General features: G+C 36.5%; 2 protein-coding genes across 2 annotated transcripts; both read left to right on the top strand.

Moving 5' to 3' along the window:
* The first annotated feature begins 788 nt into the window (after positions 1-788).
* On the top strand, positions 789-6,799 carry LOC137014783 (interleukin-17 receptor A). The gene is made up of 10 exons (XM_067379303.1): positions 789-900; positions 1,003-1,027; positions 1,121-1,267; positions 1,403-1,509; positions 1,602-1,722; positions 2,056-2,216; positions 2,340-2,414; positions 2,533-2,632; positions 2,745-2,861; positions 5,553-6,799. Exons 1-10 carry the CDS (start codon positions 799-801, stop codon positions 6,566-6,568), a joined length of 1,971 nt encoding a protein of 656 aa, XP_067235404.1. The 5' UTR covers positions 789-798; the 3' UTR covers positions 6,569-6,799.
* A 1,312-nt stretch (positions 6,800-8,111) lies between these two features.
* zgc:136858 (uncharacterized protein LOC678543 homolog) lies at positions 8,112-21,642 on the top strand. The gene is made up of 18 exons (XM_067380266.1): positions 8,112-8,181; positions 9,171-9,285; positions 9,516-9,690; positions 9,770-9,881; positions 9,975-10,081; positions 13,855-13,981; positions 14,174-14,294; positions 14,381-14,466; positions 14,645-14,787; positions 14,962-15,021; positions 15,870-15,933; positions 16,014-16,108; positions 16,190-16,318; positions 16,674-16,788; positions 16,882-17,019; positions 17,122-17,288; positions 20,169-20,251; positions 20,980-21,642. Exons 1-18 carry the CDS (start codon positions 8,112-8,114, stop codon positions 21,176-21,178), a joined length of 2,106 nt encoding a protein of 701 aa, XP_067236367.1. The 3' UTR covers positions 21,179-21,642.
* Positions 21,643-21,646: the final 4 nt, after the last annotated feature.

Genomic DNA, 21,646 nt, shown 5'->3' with positions numbered 1-21,646 from the left:
CGGAAGGGATACTGCAGAAGTGAGGCAAAATTTCATGATAAAATAACAGTAAATTAATTTGCTACTTATCAGATTGTGTTTTATTAATGACTACACTTGCCCCAACCCTAAACCTATCCTTACAATAATGCAAATACAGTAATTAAATGACCCAATATTAATTTTGCACATGCCCAATGTCCGTAGCTGTATCCCTTCTAGTCTTTACCGCCATGAACAGCAACAGATATTACATTATTACGCCATTAGATGGCGTAAAAGACTGTCTTTATGAGTGTGTCAGTCAGTAGTGAAGACTTTTACATTGAAAAGACTGAATTGTTGTGAACACAAAACAAGACGAAACTGAAAAATGTTTTGACTAGCACTGTCAGTCACGGGAAAACCCCTCAACTGTTAAAAGGACAAGATATTGCAGTCGACATTTAAACTAATTTTTTATTTTGAACATAGGACTGCAGGTAATAAACTTGCTCAATCGATCTCTTTTTCACAATACTCTTCTACATAATACAATAAGCTTCAATGAATAAATGGAGAACAAACAGTTTACGTTGCTAAGAGTGGTTGCTAAGGGTGTTGTGTATACAGTGTAATATATATGTAGTGTAAAAAATAAATTATATATATATTTATTTCAAAGGAAATGATTGTGAAAAAGTTTTTTTTGTCAGGCTCCTCCTCGGCCTTATCTGATCTTCTGGTTTCCTCTAAATACAGATAGTATCTGATAAGCCACTAGAGGATGTTGAAAAACAGCGTATGCCTGTTGCAGTACCAGACAAAAGCGTACCTACAATGAGTGTGATTTTTCTCTTTCTGTTCATTCTTTCTCATGTCATAATGAAAATATCACCCCTGCATCTCATTGAACTCCCTCCGATGGAATGTTCTCAAGAGGTAAAGACGCTGTTTTCCTTTCCTTTTATCTATAAAACATTAATGCTATGAATGAAAAACAACAATGACGAGTGAATCTTACATTATACTGTTTTCTGACAGGGGGTAGCTTGCAATGTTCAAGTTGGTAAGTATAAGTTTTCTCTAAATTCATAGTAATGTGAGGTTTTTGAAGACAAAATAAAAGGTATGTTCATCAAATATTTCTTTGATGTCTTAGGGAACTGTTCAGATGAGGGTTGGGTGAAGCCATGGACTGAAGTCCCAGGTTCTTCTCGTGAAGTAACTGCAAATGTAAAAGCCAAGAGGGATGATAGTGGACAGTTTGCACCAGTTATACACCTTTCATGGAGCCAATTACCTGACAGTAAGGCAGCTGTTCAAGACTACAGTATTTAAAAATAATCAATTGCCTTTTTGACAGGAAACTTTCTTTTGTCAAATTGTTTTCCCAGCATAATTATGTATTTAAAGGTTATTTTCTTCATATTGTTTTCATCAGGTAGTATATACGTCCTCAAAGGGACTGAAGTGCGTGTGGTTGAAATGGCCACAAATCAAAGCATTTGTGTTCGTTACATTTTTCTTAACAAACTGAGACTGGCCTTGGTAAGAGAATTAATGCTTGTATAATCATATACTACTATGCAGTGTTATTCATGCCACTGTTTCATCTTTGTTTCTTTCCTTCATATTTTTAGTGGACTTTTTCTTTGGACAGAATTGTGGTTGTCCCCAACTTTAAATATCAGGTTTTTGTAACCAATTTACCAAAGCCAGAAAGAGGAATCAATACAGTTATTACCAACATCACAGTTCCAGGTGAGAATAAATTAATGTTTAGATAACAATTGAGGTTTGATGATTAGATACTGTATATATTTAGATTTGTAGGAGTTATTTAAAGTCTACATGAAACAGAAGTTGCAGTAGTCTTTTCTTCCCTATTGCGACTTATATATCTGAGTGAAACGACTCCTCAAACAAGAAAAAATGAAGGGCGGAACTTGATTTTGTCTGTAGGGAATTGATTGGATAGTTGTGGTTTGCTATTGGTCGATCCATTTCCATTTTGATTTCATGGTAATCAATTGAGTTATCTAAAGCAAATGCTTGAACGTGTTTCTGTTTGTATAAATCTGTTTGTCGTTTTAGAGAGCATTTGGGATAAGAAGGTAAAATGGTCAGTGAGAAACTATAAGAAAAAGAACTTGGTGATAACCATAGAATTTGAACCACTAGAGTTCTCTGACCAACACAGAGTCTCCATCTGCAGTCCTGACCTTCACCCAGAACCATCTCGCATTGTCATAAAGGTACTTCCAATGTTCAATATTCAGATGTAAAGAAAAAGTCTCCACACTGCCATCTGTTGTATATTCCTTTATAAATGTATATATTCATATATAGCATGATGTGAAAAGAATTCTGTTTTAAAGGATAACGAGACATATCTAAAGGTTAATTTCACACTGGAAGCATGGTGGATAACTCAATGTAGTTTGGACTTGGTGGTGAGTTAAAGTTTCATTTGCATGTGTGCTGTTTGTTAATATATAATATACAATAGTATGGGGATGTTTTGTTTGAGTCTTATATCACTAAATGGCTAAAAGATGTCCTGTTCAACAGATTCAGCCGCTGTCTATTCAAAGCATGAAGAACTGTCTGGATTACAGAGAGAAAGTTAATATCTGTCCTTGTACGTATTACACAGTAACCTTAAATGTCTTATTGCCTGTGTATTTTTAATTTTTAATTTTTGAATGCAAATGAAGTTCATTAACCTTATTTTTATTTTATTTGGATAGCTACTATTATCTCTGTTAACATGTTAATGTCAGTTCTTCCAGATGCTCCTGTTCATTTTATTATTTTGGTTATACTGGGGGTGTTGACAGCCATATTGGTTGCTGTTGGTTGCTGTGTTGCATTTTTGCGGAACAAGAATTCACATAAAGGTTAGTGCAAATTAAAAGACTGTGTACTTAAAGGGATTGTTCACCTAAAAATGAAAATTCTCATCATTTACTCAACCTCAAAAAAGAAATTCATACAGATTTGGAACAACTTGAGAGTGAGTAAATGATGACAGAATTTTCATTTTTGGGTGAACTATCCCTTTAACGGCTTTAGTGAGGGAAAGAACTACAATCCAATGAAGCATTGCGAGCGACATAATCAAATTAAAATGGAGAAATATAAAACTATTCATTTAAAGGTGCAATATGTAATATTTTTGCAGTAAAATATCCAAAAACCACTAGGCCAGTGTTATATTTTGTTCACTTGAGTACTTACAATATCCCAAATGTTTGCAACTATTTGTAAATCGTGAGAAAATTGCAATTTTAACCAAGGCTCCGGGACGTGTGAGGAGTCGACGTGTCAATTGCGTCATACCCACGTTACCCTCGGTTTTATTTTGTAGAAACCATGGAAACACCAAAGACACTTTAATATATTACATGTTTTAATAGACAAGGGAACAACTGTTTTGATATATTTATAGGCAGAAAACTAATTATCGTTATATAGCTCAACACGTTTAGTCTAATTGTTTAAATTTAATTTTCTTGATTTTTTGCGAGTACAATGCTTTACCATGCTTCAGAGAAAAACACTATTTTGTCAAGTAGCTAACATAGCATAATCAGATGCAGCTTTATTTTTAGTAACAGTAATACAGCATTTTCTCCATCATACAATACGTTTTAAAATTAATTGCATGCCATTTATCAACAAAAGCCATCCAGCATTTAATATGATATTCTTAAATCGATCTATCTTACTGCAGTGTGTAACAAGTGCTCACAGCAGCCGCCGAGCAAACGAACAGAGTAACGTTATAACATCATTTTCAACACACTTAAATGTATCTAATATGATAAACAGAGCTGCGTTACCTCATACTCATGACCGGAAAAGCGGAAGCGGCGCCAGCGACTGTGTCATAATAAAAGTTCCGCTGCTCACGGTGTGTTGCGCAAACGCTCCAGCTCCCACAACACTCGGTTCTGCTCTGCTTCATACTACAGTAACGTTAATAATCGCATCCCCGCATTCATCTAAATTTTTTTCCACTGGCCGTTGAGGTAAAGACCACATGTCCCAAGATTCCACGCTCAAACTTGGCGTCATCAAGCTACGGCTTTGTTTTGAATAGGCCTCTAGCGGACAGCATTCTTAAATACTGCACCTTTAAAGGCACACTATGTCAATTTTCGCCGCTAGAGGTCGCTTATTCAAAACAAAGGCATATCTTAACAACGCCTTGATATTGCGTAATCATGGGAGGTGTTGTCTTCACGTCTATAGCCGGTGGAAAAGAATCAGGATGAGACTCGGGCATGAGATTATTAATGTTCCTGTAGTATGAAGCAGAGCAGGAGCGATTGCTAATGAGAGATGAGCGTGACATGTCTCAAGAGTAGGGCTGGGCGATATATCGATTTAGCGGCAATCAGGGAACTGGCTTTACTGACGAAATGCGTGTGACAATCGCATGCGATATATCGCCCAGCCCTACTTGAGAGCAGCAGAACTTTTATTACGCCGTCATTAATTTTATTATTATTATTACGGTCATTCATATGTGGGGTAAAGCAGCGCTGTTTTATCATATTAGATACATTTGTGTCACGGAATGGCACAGAGACGAGAGGGTTAGATCCAAATACAGCTTTATTTGGGAAATCCACAAACATAATCCAGGTCAAAGTACACAGAGCAGTCCACATAAAGCAAAGAAAACAGAAACAAAAGCTAGTGACAATAAACAAAACCTTGATAACAAAAGCAGAAACAAACCAGGTATAAATAGACAGAACTAATAATCAAACACAAAACAGCTGGGTGCAATGAACGTGATAATGAGTCCGGGAAGTGGGTTATGGGAAATGCAGTCCAAGAGTGTAGTGAGGAACAGTCCGGGTTGGAGTGCCCTCTAGTGGCAATTTTGGGCACTCCAACTGGTGCTCATGACACATTTGTGTGTTGATAGTTGTTATAATGCTACTCTGCGTTTGCTCTGAGGCTACTATGAGACACTTGTTGCAAACATGGTACTCGCTGTAAATGAAGAATACGAGATTTAAACAATAAGGCTTACTGTGTTGAGCTATATAACATGATTATTTTTCTGTCGATGTCAAATGTATCCAAACGGTTGCTCACCTGTCTAATAAAACATATATTAAAGTGTTTTTGGTGTTTCCATGGTTTCTACAAAATAAAACTGGAAACTGAGGGTAACGCGGTACGATGTCATTGATAGGCTTCGCATGGTCACGATTCTTGTCCTAGTTAAAATTGCTTATTTCTCTGGATTTAAGCATTCTTGGAAACATTTGGAATAATGTAACTACACAAGTCAACTTTTGGATAATTTAAAAATCCAAAAGTCTTGCATATTGTGCCTTTAAAGTTGCTGAGTATATCTATTGAAACTATAAAAATCAATTTCCCTATGGAGAAAATAACTTCTGGAACCCAAATGTTGCACTCTACAGTGTAATAAAGTTAAACATAGGCTACATTGCTCTTCACTTTTCAGTTGTTTTGCTGATTCTTCTACTCACTCTTTATTTATTGAATATGTTTTGAAGGTTTCAAAGCTTTTGTTTCTTAATAATAATCATGACTTTTGATAGAAACGCCATCCTCAGACAGCTCTACCTGTGCAGAGGGTAAACTGGAGTGGAATCCCGTTCAGGAGCATAAGAAGGTCATCATCATCTACTCTCTGGACCACCCCCTGTACAAAGAGATCATCTTGAAGTTGTGTGCCTTCCTGAGGGCTAAATGTGGCACAGACGTCACTCTGGATCTCCTAGACACCACCTGGCTCAGCACAATTGGCAAAATTCAGTGGCTAGATACGCAAAGGGTACGAATCTCCAAGTCCTTAGATAAAGTCCTGATCCTGTGCTCTCCAGGCGTACATGCGAAGTGGAAGGCCATGTGCGGTGAGCACAAAGTGAGACTGAAGGAGGATGAACGCTCACCCATAGGAGACATGCTCACGCCAGCCCTGAGCCTCATTATACCGGATTTTGTTCACGCTTCATCTTTCCACAAGTACATGGTGGCTTATTTTGATGACGTGTGCCGTGAGGATGATGTTCCAGCACCTTTTAATGTGGTGGTGAAGTACAAGCTCATGAAGCACTTTGAGGAACTTTACTTCCGGATCTTAGACATGGAAAAACACGAGCCAGGGCGGGTTAAATGCATTGAAGGCATTAGGGAGAATGATTACTTTAACTGTCCCTCAGGACGAGCCCTTCGGGATGCTATTGAAGCTTTTCATAGTTACCAGCTGAAGAATCCGAACTGGTTTGAAATGGAGCTTTTGGACAGTGATGATGATGAAGAAGAGGAAAACATCTTGGAGTCAATGTTTCCTATAAACTATAACCCCGTCACTGAATGCTATAAGCTGACTGAAGAACGTAAAGCTCATGCAATTGTCAATTTGATTAAGTGTCATGATTTAAAGTCTTCCATCGCAGAGACAGGCATTTTACTGAACGAGAATTCTTCAGTTCTTACCACCGATGTGTACTACAGTGGATCAGTCCCGAGTAGCTTTACTACTTTAGATGTGAAAGGTTTACCAGAGACTAAAGCTGTCGCACAACATGCTTTAAGTTTACAGCCTCTTTGAATTAAGCTTGACATAATCAGATTACAGTAACTTTCTGAGTCCAAAATTTTGTCTACTGTATGTATAAAATGGCATATCAAGTAAGTTATGAAGTCAGAAAAAATGAAAATGTGAAAATATAAGACATTTACTTATATTTGGCAGTTGTTTTATCTAAAGCTATTTACATTGCATTCAATGTATACATTTAATATTTTTGCATTTGCTGGGAATTGAACCCATGAAACTCATTGCTAGCACCATGTTCTACTGTTTAAGCTACAGAAAATCTATTTTCTATAATAAACAAATTGCACTTTTTTTTTCCACATGAATTTGGTATTGTCACATTTTTTATTTTTTTTTTATTCATTCCTGAAGGGTCAAGGAATGACAAATTTGAATACATTTTCAAAGGAAACGAGTGCAGAATTAAGGATATGATGTGTTATTGTTTTCTGAAACCTATAACCAAGAAATATGATCTCTGAAGAATACATGGAGTACCAATGATTTAAAGGGGTAGTTCACCCAAAAATGTAAATTTTCCCATGATTTACTCACCCTCAAGCCATCCTAGGTGGATATGAATATCTTCTTTCAGACAAACACAATCGGAGATATATTTAAAAATATCCTTGTCATCCAAGGTTTATAATGGTAGTGAATAGGGAGCCGCATTTTGAAGCCAAAAATAATACTTCCATCCATAAAAAAAGTAATCCATACAATACGACTCCAGGGCATTAATAAAGGTCTTTTGAAGTGAAGCGATGCATTTTTGTAAGAAAATATCCATATTTAAAAATTTATAAATTCAAATAACTAGCTTCCGGCAGACGACCATACGCAGAATGTGCAAGTCTACTTGGAAGAGTATCCCCGGAAGCTAGTTATTTGAATTTATAAAGTTGTAAATATAGACATATTTCTTACAAAATCACTTCGCTTCACATCAGAAGGCCTTTATTAACCCCCTGGAGTCATTATGGATTATTTTTTTAATGGGTGGATGCATTTTTGGCTTCAAACTCCCCCCCCCTTAACTTTAAAATCAATGCCGTTCTGACAGAAGTTCTGAGTAAAAGGCAACTGATGCGATTCTAGGCTAGTACAAACAGACCCAACCGGATCAAAGTTCAACCTAGTGGAGTCGAGCCGAGAAGAATGCTGCAAATAGATTAAATTGAGAGTTTAATATTCAAAATAAAGATTTGGATTGATTTAAGCCGAATCGTGACTGAAGTCAGTACCAGTGAGTAGTGCGTGAGAAGCGTTTTAATGAGCGAAGCAGCCTATTTTCTCTCACTATACTGGACGACTGAAGTCCTGAATTGTTTACGTACATGACCCGTATGTTGGTTTTATTCTTTAGTGATTTCTTTTGAAACGTGTGCAGGATTGTTGCAGTTGCATATTTCAGCACGTCTCTTGTCTCTAACAAACAGAGCATGACAAATTGCTTCCTTTGAATGATTTGGAAACTCCAGCAGGCGGTGGTTTGGTTTTATTTTCGAATTATTGCTAAATTAAGTTTTGCTGACCTGAAGATCCTGTTTTGAAGATGTTGTGGAGGTTTTCTGCGTTTCTTAAACGTTGCATTAACACTTCATCCAGCAGACCCTGCAAAAAAGGTAAAGTAGCACAAACCACATCTCCACATTAAAGATATTTATAGTTGGAGAAACCTTGTCCCAATTTCATGTTTCTCTGCAATGCACCTTTCAGGCTAATTGCACCACTGTGACCGTCTTATCACTGAATATTTAGTTCAAAATTATTATTTGTTCCAAACCTGTTTTCTTGTATTCCATGAAACCTAGAAGAAAATATTTAGCAGAATATCCAAGCTTTTAATTTCCATATAATTAAAGTAAATAGGCTGTCACGCTCCAAAATGACCAAAATCTCCACAGAAGCTAACAAAAATATGTTCCAAGAACGTTTTGTTGTTTTGTCTTGATTACTGGGACGTTAAAGGGACAGTTCACCCCAAAAATGTTGAACACAAAGGGAGATATTTTAAAGAATGTGGGGAAACTGAACAGTTGTGAGACACCATTGACTCCCATAGTATTTTTTTTCCTACTATAGAAGTCAATGGTGCCCCAAAGCGGTCTGGTTACAAACTTATATCTTCCTTTGCATTCAACAGAACAAAGACATTTTTACAGGTTTGGAACAACTTGAGGGTGAGTAAATGATGACAGAATTTAAAGGGACATTCCATTTGATATTTTTGCAAACATTATCGGAACATTACTTTTGAATGTTCTCTGAATATTCTGAAATGAGTAGTAACATTTAAAAAACATCAGCCCAACTAAAACATTTCAGAAAAAAGTTCCATGAACAATGAATAAATAATGTTTTTGTGCTCACGTTTTGAGAACATGCTTAAAGACCAGATAACTTTGAACAAACATTCTGTTAATGTTACTGAAAGAATGTTTGAAACCCCTGCCAGAATGTTAGCCAAAGTTCTGAGAACAAACATTTGTCGAGATCAATCACCATACAGCTGAGAACCAATTTAAACTTGGTGCAATCTGTCTTGGGTCACCAAATTTGAATGTTCAATGGTACAGTGTTTTGAATACAGTGTCCCTATTTCTCCATACAGACAGCCTGTTTACCATCCATCCTAATGTGAAAGAGGCTTTGGCGGATCACAGGCCAGTTGTGGCTCTGGAAAGCACTATTATTACACATGGAATGCCTTATCCTCACAATCTCAGGTAAAAGAAAAAAAAAAAAAGAAAAATTGAGAGAAATCTCTTATAGTGCTGTCAATTCCCTTACGTCATTCTGAAGTCAAGGTTGTCACATGCCTCTGTATCTAAAAAATTTTAGATGTATTATTGCACAAGCTTTTTAAAGTCTAGAAGGTGGAGAACTTTGAATCAGTACTCTGATTCATATCTGGATTCAGTATTTACCAATCAACTGCATTTCCTCTGTATTTCAGCACAGCAAAGGAAGTGGAAGATATTGTGAGGGCTGAAGGTGCAATCCCAGCAACCATTGGGATTCTTGAGGGGAGGATTCATGTGGGCCTTTCTTCGGATGAACTGGACTTCCTGGCACAGAGCAAAACAGCACTTAAAGTGTCCAGAAGAGACCTTCCTTATGTCATCAGCAAGGTCTTGAACTAAACTAAACTTCTATGTGTATCTATGTCAATATACATTTGTATGTGAAATGTCTATTTTGATAATGCAGGGTCTGTCGGGTGGCACCACTGTCTCCGGTACAATGATTGCGGCTCACAAAGCTGGGATTCCTGTCTTTGTAACTGGAGGCATTGGAGGAGTACATAGACATGGAGAAAACTGTATGTTTATTGAACAAGTGTCCATGTGATATATGCACATTATACATAACGTATACTGCCTGTATTTATTGTCCGATATATTATCTCTTGCAGCCTTGGATGTGAGTGCGGACCTCACTGAACTGGGTCGAACACCTATTGCTGTTGTGTCTGCTGGAGTCAAATCCATCCTAGATATCGGTCGCACTCTTGAGTTCTTGGTAAGTGCTCAAACCCACTCAACATTTTTTACAAGATTTCATGTAAGTTGCGGAAGCTGTTTTTTTCTTTGCCGTCATCTAATGCTGAGTTAAAGCGTAATTTAAAATGAACAATGTTTACACTTCCTCCGTGTTACTTGGACCAAGAAATTCCTGTTAGTTTATTATTATCCCTGCCTACAGACAGTCAGATTGGCAGAGTTTTATTAACAAAACAGTTATTGTAAGAGTTGGTTTCTAACTGAAAATTGTATCATACATTGTCAACTCTTTAACAGCATTATGGTAAAATGGAAATGGTGTATGCATGTACAAACCCGATCCCAAAAAATTTGGGACACTGTACAAATTGTGAATAAAAAAGGAATGCAATAATTTACAAATCTCCTAAACTTATATTTTATTCACAATAGAATATAGATAACATATCAAATGTTGAAAGTGAGACATTTTGAAATGTCATGCCAAATATTGGCTCATTTTGGATTTCATGAGAGCTACACTTCCAAAAAAGTTGGGACAGGTAGCAATAAGAGGCCGGAAAAGTTAAATGTACATATAAGGAACAGCTGGAGGACCAATTTGAAAGTTATTAGGTCAATTGGCAACATGATTGGGTATAAAAAGAGTCTCTCAGAGTGGTAGTGTCTCTCAGAAGTCAAGATGGGCAGAGGATCACCAATTCCTCCAATGCTCTGGCGAAAAATAGTGGAGAAATATCAGAAAGGAGTTTCTCAGAGAAAAATTGCAAAGAGTTTGAAGTTATCATCATCTACAGTGCATAATATCATCCAAAGATTCAGAGAATCTGGAACAATCTCTGGGACGCCATGTCATCCGGACTAAAGAGGACAAGGACAACCCAAGTTGTTATCAGCGCTCCGTTCAGAAGCCTGCATCTGTGATGGTATGGGGTTGCATGAGTGCGTGTGGCATGGGCAGCTTACACATCTGGAAAGGCACCATCAATGCTGAAAGGTATATCCAAGTTCTGGAACAACATATGCTCCTATCCAGATGTTGTCTCTTTCAGGGAAGACCTTGCATTTTCCAACATGACAATGCCAGACCACATACTGCATCAATTACAACATCATGGCTGAGTAGAAGAAGGATCCAGGTACTGAAATGTCCAGCCTGCAGTCCAGATCTTTCACCCATAGAAAACATTTGGTGCATCATAAAGAGGAAGACGTGACAAAGAAGACCTAAGACAGTTGAGCAACTAGAAGCCTGTATTAGACAAGAATGGGACAACATTCCCATTCCTAAACCTGAGCAACATGTCTCCTCAGTCCCCAGACGTTTGCAGACTGTTATAAAAAGAAGAGGGGATGCCACACAGTGGTAAACATGGCCTTGTCCCAACTTTTTTGAGATGTGTTGATGCCATGAAATTTAAAATCAACTTATTTTTTCTCAGTTTAAACATTTGATATGTCATCCATGTTGTATTCTGAATAAAATAGTGAAATTTGAAACTTCCACATCATTGCATTCTGGTTTTATTCACAATTTGTACAGTGTCCCAACTTTTTTGGAATCGGGTTTGTATTCAATTTATTTGTCTTGTATTTGTTTCTTTTATTAATTATTCCTTTTTATGAATCTTATTAATCTCTTTTTTTTTTTTATGAATTCGAATCATTGATAGCTATGTATTTATTTAATCATCATTATTAGTTATATTCCTTATTTTACATTATAAGGACATTATATATGATTTCTTTAATTTATATATTTTCTACTATATGCTCTGATATGTTTGATTACTTCCAAATGTAAGATCTTTGGTGTCTCTTCTGGGCTGTAAGATAGAGTGGGTGTATTTTCCATCAGAATTGAATATGTGATGTACCTTTGTATCAAAATATGTCTGTTTCCATCTCTGCAGACATGAGAGAATGCAAGATCAGTGATATTCTCTTAAAGGTCTTAAAGGTGTCAAAACAACATCTCGTATATCTGTTTTTATCTGTCTTTAACTTTTGACCAGTCACGCTGACTTAGCCGTTACACCAACTATGACATAATGGATAAATGTTTTTTTCTCAGACCAAAACTTAAGTTTAAGAGGATGTAAGTTTCCTTCATATATATTCTTTGCTCTTATTTTGCTCTTCACTTCTGATTCTTCTCTACTACCTTTCCTTTCATTATGCAAATATCTTACTTTATTTGGCTCCTTCTTTCTCTATACTCTGATCTTCACAATTTTCATCTGTTAGATACAATACTTTGGATTTTATTATAAACTATTTTAGATAGATAAAAAAAAAATGTTTAAACCTATTTGCTATTACAGTTTTCATGTTTACCTAATTCATTTGTTGTCTTTATAATTTTACATTTTTACTTTATAAATTTGTTATTCCTTTTTCAAATTTGATCTTTGACATAATCATTGCTTGTCTGCCTGGATTTCATTGCATCAGGAACACTACGGCAACAGTCTTCTTGTACGCAACAGTGTTTTTTACTTTGGGAGGTTGAGAGGAAGGTACTTTCTGTTCCATATCTTCCTTCCATATCTTTCTTTCAGTTTTTCCCCTCTATTTGGCCTAAAACACTGTATTTGTTGTCATCCATTTTTAAATTTTGGCTATAAACACAGAGGTTTTCAGATTTTACATCGCGGTGTTCTTTACGATTCTTTGCAGCCTTTAGCCGCTGCCTACAATGTGCTGGATTCTTCTCTGGAAAATGAAACTAACTCACTACTACTAATTCTAAACATTTAATCTTTGAATTCTTTCACCTGGGGACAATACAAGTTGACACCATTGTGACTAAAAGTTTGCTTAGAAGTATTTCCTACTCAAGCAAGGCTGTATTTGACTCTGGTCAAGCGTATCCAATAGGAGCAGACTGGTGGGTGTTGCCTTGGATGGCAACATGCCTTCTGCATTAAGGGTGTTGAAGTTTTCCTTCCTATTTGGCAAAAGGGAAGACAACAGCCTTTTTTCTGTTTTCTCTAGTCAGGTAGATTTCAATTTTTTTTTTACCGTCTTACCACATAGATAGCCAAGTTTTATTGAAAGGCCATTTTGCCAGTGGTAAAGTACCCTCTAAGGCCGTGTGTCTACCAAAGCGTTTTTTCCAGCGGCTAGCGTAATTTTCCAATTGTTTTCAATGGGAGCGCTGTATTTTTTTAAACGCCAGGAGCGTAACGAGGCGCTGAGCGTCCTTTTCACGCTCAAGCGCAGAGCGCTCTGCGTTTTTTACTGGTCGCCTAGAGTTGAAAAATTTTCAACTTTAAGTAAAATGCTGCACTTATCACTGTCAATTTTAGCCAGCCGTCCAATCAGAGTGGAGGAGGGGTTGGACAAATACAACACCAAATATCACAACATTCTTGCTGTACAGTGACATCAACAAGCAGAAAATGGAACAAAATGGATGAGAAATTAATATTCCTGGTCTCCGAACATACATAGCAAGTACTCTATTGTACCTACATTGTGCCGACATTTTTAGTCTGAAACAAATGATCTGCAAAATCAGTTACAAGTAACTTTGGTGGACACGTGGCCTAAAAGTTAATCTTTATAAACTCTAAAAACATCTAATAACACTGAAAATTATTGATTGTTATTTTTTAGTGTTTTAAATTTATTTTATTTATATAATTCATATTCATTTTAATACATTTTTACCATAATATGAAAATAGTTATAATAATAAACAAATTTTAATACTTCTAGTAAACAGGGTCAGTTTTGATTTCATATATACTTAAGTTATAATTCAAAGATCAATGTTTTTATTTACAGGAAACTCAGGGTGTGTGTGTGGCCACATATGGAGATTCAAAACGCTTCCCGGCTTTCTTCTCTCGGCAAAGTGGATTTACTTCTCCTTACCATGTCTCCAGTCCTCAAGAAGCAGCAGATCTTATTGGCAAGTCTGAGTGTTTAAGCTTTTACCGCACCTACATTTGAGTAAATGTCAATATTACACATTTACTGAAAGCTGTAGTGATTGTAATTGAAAGAGCTAGTTGAAACAGAGATCGTAGATAATGTTTTCTCTAATGTAACTCATCCTGCTTAGTCATTCATGAAGGGCTCTTAAACTCTCTTTTCTCAACAGCAAGCACACTATCTCTGGGGCTGCAAAGTGGTCTTCTGTTGGCCGTTCCCATCCCAGAGGAACATGCAGCCACGGGACAACAGATAGAAGACGCCATACAAACAGCTGTGACCGAGGCCAGGTAGAGAAAAATAATGCCTGGACATACCAGTTGCCACATACTGTATAACATAAACACTTCTAACAGTTTCTTTTATATATTTTAAGCTCAAAAGGTGTCACAGGAAGAGATGTCACTCCTTTTATCCTTCAGCGAGTCAATGAGCTGACTAAAGGGAAGTCCTTGAAAGCCAGTATCCATTTTAAGAGTTTTGCATTTATATTCTTATATACTTGTAATGATATTTTGATCTCATGCATCCTAAACAATGATATATGATTCAAATGTACCCTATTGCATTGTGTGGTTGTAGTGTAAGTGGTCTGCACCATATATTTTGTGGTATTTTCCTGAAGTTCATTCATTTTCAGATATAGGACTCATCCATAACAATGCCAAGGTAGGCAGTCGGATTGCATGTGCCCTTTCTAGACACAAAGCAAAAAGTGGATGCAACTTCAGAGGTGACATTAAGACCCAAAAGTCAAAGGACCAGAGAATGGACTCCAAAACTGTAAGTGATATAGTAAGCTTTTATGGAAAGACTAATGCTAATAAATCAGTTTTATTTTCAGCGGTTGTTGTTGTTGTTGTTAATTAAAACTAAAAAGATTATATAATATAAATATTAGATGAAACACTTAAAATAAAGAAAAAACTAGAATAAATAACACTTAATTTCCCTCAGATTGTTATCGGTGGAATAAACGTTGATTTCATCGCTAAAGGCACAACAGAAAAACTGGTGGTAAGTCTAATAACAAGATACAGGAGCTGAAAGGATTACTTTCCTCAGTCGGAAAGAAATTAAGGTTTTTGAGGAAAACATTCCAGGATTTTTCTCCAGTTACCAACCAGTTGAAGATCCAAATTGCAGTTTCAGTGCAGCTTCAAAGGGCTCTACACGATCCCAAACGAGGAAAAAGAATCATATCTAGCGAAACGATCGGCCATTTTCTACAAAAATTAAAATATATATACTTTTTAACCACAAATGCTCATCTGCGATGCGCCACACTTTACGTAATCATGTTGGAAAGGTCAAGGCGGCAGTACCGCGCAAATGTTTAAAAAGCAATAGTGCAAAGACTAAATCAAACAGCTTTTACAAAAAAAGGTAAAACAACGATGTTGAACAACTTTGAATTTGGAGGAGAGTTTTTCGCCCTATACCGCGGTACTTCCGCCTACATCACGCGTGACCTTTCCAACATGATTATGTAATGCGTGGCACATCACAGAGCAGTGCAAGACGAGCATTTGTGGTTAAAAAATATATATGTTTTATTTTTTTGTTTAGAAAATGAATTGTTTCGTTACATAAGACCCTTATTCCTCATCTGGGATCATGTAGAGCCCTTTGAAGCTGCACTGAAACTGCAATTTGGACTTTCAACTCTTTGGTCCCCATTGAAGTCCACTATATGGAGAAAAATCCTGGAATGTTTTCCTCAAAAACCTTAAATTCTTTTCGACTGAAGAAAGAAAGACATAAACATCTTGGATGACATCAGGAAATTTTAATTCTGAAGTCAACTAATCCTTTAAGTTACTTTTTAATGACGGTATGCATTTAAATATTTGTATTTAATTCAGTTTGGTCAGACAAATCCAGGAAGTGTGTGCCAGTCATTTGGAGGAGTGGGCAGAAATATTGCTGGTATGTTGTGCGTCATTCAAATGATTATGAATGAATGTGTACAATTCTTCTGTTTTTGACTCTTCCTGTATTTCCTGTAGATTGTTTAAGCCGATTAGGGTACAAACCACTCTTCATCTCTGCCATCGGCAAAGACTCTCATAGTGACGCAGTGTTAAACTATTGTAAACACATGGTGAGTTATATTTTCTACTTTGTATTTTATTGCTCTTGTAGCCAAAATCTCTTTGTAGTTTTTTTGTATTTTACTCAACAGGATACAAGTGCAATTGCCAGATTACAGGACCAAAGGACTGCGACCTATTGTGCTGTCATAACTGAGTCCGGAGAGTTGAGCCTGGGGTTGGGAGACATGGACATCCATCAGCAAATACAAGAGCAGTATGTACGTATATTCAAAGTTTTCGTTTTTAATGATTTTAAACACCAAGGTTGTATTTATTTGATCAAAAATACAGTAAAAACTAATCTTGTGAAATATTATTACAATTAACTGCTTAATATTTTAAAATGTGATTTATTCTGAAAATTCAAAGCTGAAATTTCAGCATCATTACTCCAGTCTTCAGTGTCACATGATCCTTCAGAAATCATTCTAATATGATGATTTGATGCTCAAGAAACAACCTGCAACCAACAAATCAATCCCCAAAAAAATGGAAATACGTCAACACAAGGGCTTTAAAGCAACGTAAACAGCTATTTCGATAGCGTAATTTATTTATTTATTTTATGTTCAGGTATCTCAGTTTGAGGATAAGCTTGCATCAGCATCTCTTGTAGTTCTTGATGGCAACATTCCGGTTTCAACCATTGATTACGTGTGCTTTATCTCCAAGAATCATGCAGTCCCTGGTAAACCTCCCTTATCTAATACTGATTCCGAGTGTTGCCGTCATGGTTTCAAATCAGTAATGTGCATATCTATGTCTTTCTCTTTTGCTGCAGTCTGGTTTGAGCCCACGGATGCAGATAAGGCCTGTAAGCCCTTCCTGTCAGAGAGCTGGAAAGCCCTGTCCTACACCTCCCCCAACCTGGCAGAGCTCTGCACCATGAATCATACACTAGGTCTGCCCACTCCTACAGGTAATGTAGTTAGCAACAACCTAAAAATAAGCAAATGGTTGACTACTGGACAGGAAGTTGCAGAGCTACTTGAATAGTAATCAAAGCATCATTTTGTTTTAGAGTTGCCCAGATCGCTTGATGATGTATTGGGCTGTGTACCGGCTCTCTGCCGCCCCCTGCTGGAGCATCTACATTGTGTGGTGGTCACTTTAGGTCCGTTAGGTGTGTTGGTGTGTGGAGAACATGATGCTGGAACTGTCAATTTGCAGCCACGAAAGCAAAAACGGGTATGATGAGCTTATTATTTTAATTATTTACTATCTGTTGTCGCAGATGATTCAGTGATGAGTCATATGATACTCATAGTCCAATGGAAGATCATTTTATTCAATTGTGTGATGCTTCATTTTTTAAATATTAATGCTTTTGAAACAAAAGAATTCTGTGCCTCATAATGGGACAGCAGGTACAAGTGGTCAAGAAATATAAATATTTAGGGAGAGTACTTGATATTATATTATATATTGAAGTAAACTGATACTATTTGAGGGAAAGCTCTCCAGCATTTGCTTTTTCTGAGGAAACTTTGTAGTTTTAATATGGATGTAAAAATGTTTTATACTTGTCTTAAGTTTTTTGTATTATTTGTTGGTATGGCAAGCTCAAATTAAAGGTGCCCTAGAATCAAAATTTGAATTTACCTCGGCATAGTTAAATAACAAGAGTTCAGTACATGGAAAAGACATACATTGAGTTTCAAACTCCATTGTTTCCTCCTTCTTATGTTAATCTCATTTGTTTAAAAGACTTCCGGAAAACACGTAACAGTCGGGATCATTAATATGTATGACCCCAATATTTGCATATATGCCAGCCCATGTTCAAGGCATTTGACAAGGAAAGGCAGTATTCACGTCTGGATCTGTGCACAGACTAGGTAAGCAAGCAAGAACAACAGCAAAAAATGGCAGATGGAGCAATAATAACTGACATGATCCATGATAACATGATATTTTTAGTGATATTTGTAAATTGTCTTTCTAAATGTTTCGTTAGCATGTTGCTAATGTACTGTTAAATGTGGTTAAAGTTACCATCGTTTCTTACTGTATTCACAGAGACAAGACTGTCGTCATTTTCATTATTAAACACTTGAAGTCTGTATAATTCATAAACACAACTTCATTCTTTATAAATCTCTCCAGCAGTGTAGCATTAGCCGTTAGCCACAGAGCACAGCCTCAAATTCATTCAGAATCAAATGTAAACCTCAAAATAAATACTTTACTCAGATAATTCGAAGCATGCATGCAGTATGCATGACGAACATCTTGTAAAGATCAATTTGAGGGTTATATTAGCTGTGTGAACTTTGTAAATGCACTGTAATATAGTCGAGAGCTCGTGTGGCAGGAAGCACACTATTTAAAGGGGCGGCGCGCTGCCAAAATCAGTGTATAGTTAATGATGCCCCAAAATAGGCAGTTAAAAAAAATCTTTAAAAAAAAATCTATGGGGTATTTTGAGCTGAAACTTCACAGACACATTCAGGGGACACCTTAGACTTATATTACATCTTGTAAAAAAGCATTCTTGGGCACCTTTAAGGAATAGGAGTAAAATGAGTAACATAGTTATAATGTGCAGCTAGATAGTGGGGACCGACTTAAGGAATATTACACAAATTTATGAACAAATGTTGACTTGGAAGGGCCAGTCGATCCTTTCCGATGTCACCCATCCATTGTGTACTAAATTTCAAATGGAGATTTAAAGTCCCTTTGCCTAAATTAAATAGATAGTTGAATTCCTTTATACCTGCTTCAATCATGTTTTTAAATTACTTGTTATAAAATGTGTGCTATTGTGTTGCTGTACATGTACTGTCTACATGACAAATTGCCTTTCGAGGACAATAAAGCAAGTATTATTAAAGTGCTACTATTATGCTATTTTAAAAGCTCCAAATTGTGTCTCTTACAATAGGTTTACATGCATCCAAGGTCAAAAAACACTTTAAATTTCTCATAATATACATTGTAGCATCACCTCTTTTCTCACAGTGTCTGAAATGGTTTAATAAGGGATTCAGTCTCTCTAAACCCCTCCTTTCTGAAAGCCTACTCTGCTCTGATTGGTCAGAGAGCCCAGTCTGTAGTGATTGGTCTACCGCTTACAGAGCATATACACCAATTCCCGATGGACAAAATCCATCCGAATTCCCACCCTACATTTTTTTTTCCTTGTTCTAGAAGCCTTTTCACTCAGCTATACGTCACAACAGGGAAGAAAAGACAGTAACATCTTGAGTTTCTTGTCGACTTTAAGTGTCTTCTTAAAGGGTTAGTTCACCCAAAAATGAAAATAATGTCATTTATTACTCACCCTCATGTCGTTCCACACCTGTAAGACCTTCGTTCATCTTCAGAACACAAATTAAGATATTTTAGTTGAAATCCGATGGCTCAGTGTAGCCTGCATAGCCAGCAATGTAATTTCCTCTCTCAAGATCCATTAATGTACTAAAAACATATTTAAATCAGTTCATGTGAGTACAGTGGTTGAATATTAATATTATAAAGTGACGAGAATATTTTTGGTGCGGCAAAAAAACGAAATTACGACTTATATAGTGATGGACGATTTCAAAACACTGCTTCATGAAGCTTCGGAGCGTTATGAATCAGTGTGTCGAATCATGATTCGGATCGCGTGTCAAACCACCAAACTGCTGAAATCATGTGACTTTGGCGCTCCGAACCGCAGATTCGACAAGCTGATTCATTTGTGCTCCGAAGCTTCCTGAAGCAGTGTTTTGAAATCAGCCATCACTAAATAAGTCGTTATTTTGTTTTTTTACCGCACCAAAAATATTCTTATTGCTTTATAATATTAATATTGAACCACTGTACTCACATGAACTGATTTAAATGTTTTTAGTACATTAATGGATCTTGAGAGAGGAAATCTCATTACTCCCTATGCAGGCCTCACTGAGCCATCAGATTTCAACAAAAATATCTTAATTTGTGTTCTGAAGACGGGTGTGGAACAACATGAGGGAGAGTAATTAATGACATTATTTTCATTTTTGGGTGAACTAACCCTTTAAACCCTTTTAGTCTGATATTAAAATATTGAATATTATTTGTGCATTTTTATACCAGAAAGGACGACTGTGTGCTGTTCATTATCCTGCGCTGACTGTGAGCTCTAAAGAAACAGTAAATGTGTCTGGAGCTGGTGACAGGTATGTTAATATAAGTATTTAAAGGAATAGTTCATCCAAAAATGAAAATTATCCCATGATTTACTCACCCTCAAGCCATCCAAGGTGTATATGACTATCGTCTTTCAGACGAACACTATTGGAGTTATATTAAAAAATATCCTGACTCTTCCAAGCTTTATAATGGTTGCGAATGGCGCCCATGTTTTTTGAACTCCGAAAGTGCATCCATCCATCATAAAAGTAATCCATACGGCTCCAGTGGGTTAATAAAGGCCTTCTGAAGCAAAGCAATGCATTTTTGTAAGAAAAAAGTCCATATTTAAAAATTTATCAACTATAATAAGTAGCTTTCGGCAGATGGCCTTACGCAAAAGAGTAATCTCTGACCTGATGCATAAGGTAATGACGAACTCATTAACAGCCAGTTATTATAGTTTTAAATATGGATATTTTTCTTTAAAAACCCATCGCTTTGCTTCAGAAGGCTTTTAGTAACCCCCTGGAGCCATATGGATTACTTTTATGATGGATGGATGCACTTTTCTGGACTTCAAAATCAGGAGCACCATTATAAAGCTTGGAAGAGCCAGGATATTTTTAAATATAACTTTGATTGTATTTGTCTGAAAGAAGATAGTCATATCCACCTAGGATGGCTTGAGGGTGAGTAAATCATGGGATAATTTAACATCATGCACAATGAATAAACTGTTTCACATTAGTCTCTCTATCTTCTCTCTATCTAGTTTTGCTGGAGCAATGATGGTTGGGATCCTACAAGGGATGGACACTGACAGCTGCGTGCGTATGGGTCTCCTTGCCGCCCGCACGTCCTTGTTGTCTCCTCATCCAATAGATCCCTCTCTGACAGCCGATGTCATCCATCCAGAAAAGTCGCACTCTCAACTGTGGTCAAAGCCTACATTTATGTGGATGGAGGACTGAAATGCAGTATAAAAGAGGCAGAAATCTTACCAGCAGGCACACAATGCATCAGATGGTACATATGCTACATTTGTGGGGTTTTATTGCAAACAAATTCAATGATTGTTGCATACTGAGGAGTTTTATGTTGTGTATGCAGCCTTCAAGTGTGTTTTAATTCATTGAAGTTGAACATTGATTTATAGTTGAAATTAATGGATCTAAATCACTATCACATTGAGCTTATCTACCTCATGACTGTACTAAAACATTTCTGTTTTTAGCATTTTACAGTATTATAACACACTTGTGATGATAGCTGGTATTTTTATAGAAGACCAGAGTCTATTTTTTAATTACTGGTTTTTAATTGTTTAAATTGTGGAAATTAAAATAAAATGTTTTTATAATTTAAAAATATTTTCTTTTGTGAACAATTTTTAATTATTGTACAATTATTATACATTGTTTTATTATTTCATATTGGAG

This window comes from Chanodichthys erythropterus, chromosome 24 (genome assembly GCF_024489055.1).
Source record: "Chanodichthys erythropterus isolate Z2021 chromosome 24, ASM2448905v1, whole genome shotgun sequence".
Lineage (NCBI taxonomy): Eukaryota > Metazoa > Chordata > Actinopteri > Cypriniformes > Xenocyprididae > Chanodichthys > Chanodichthys erythropterus.
Note: the sequence above shows the minus strand (reverse complement) of the source record. Positions and strands in the feature narration are given on the sequence as shown.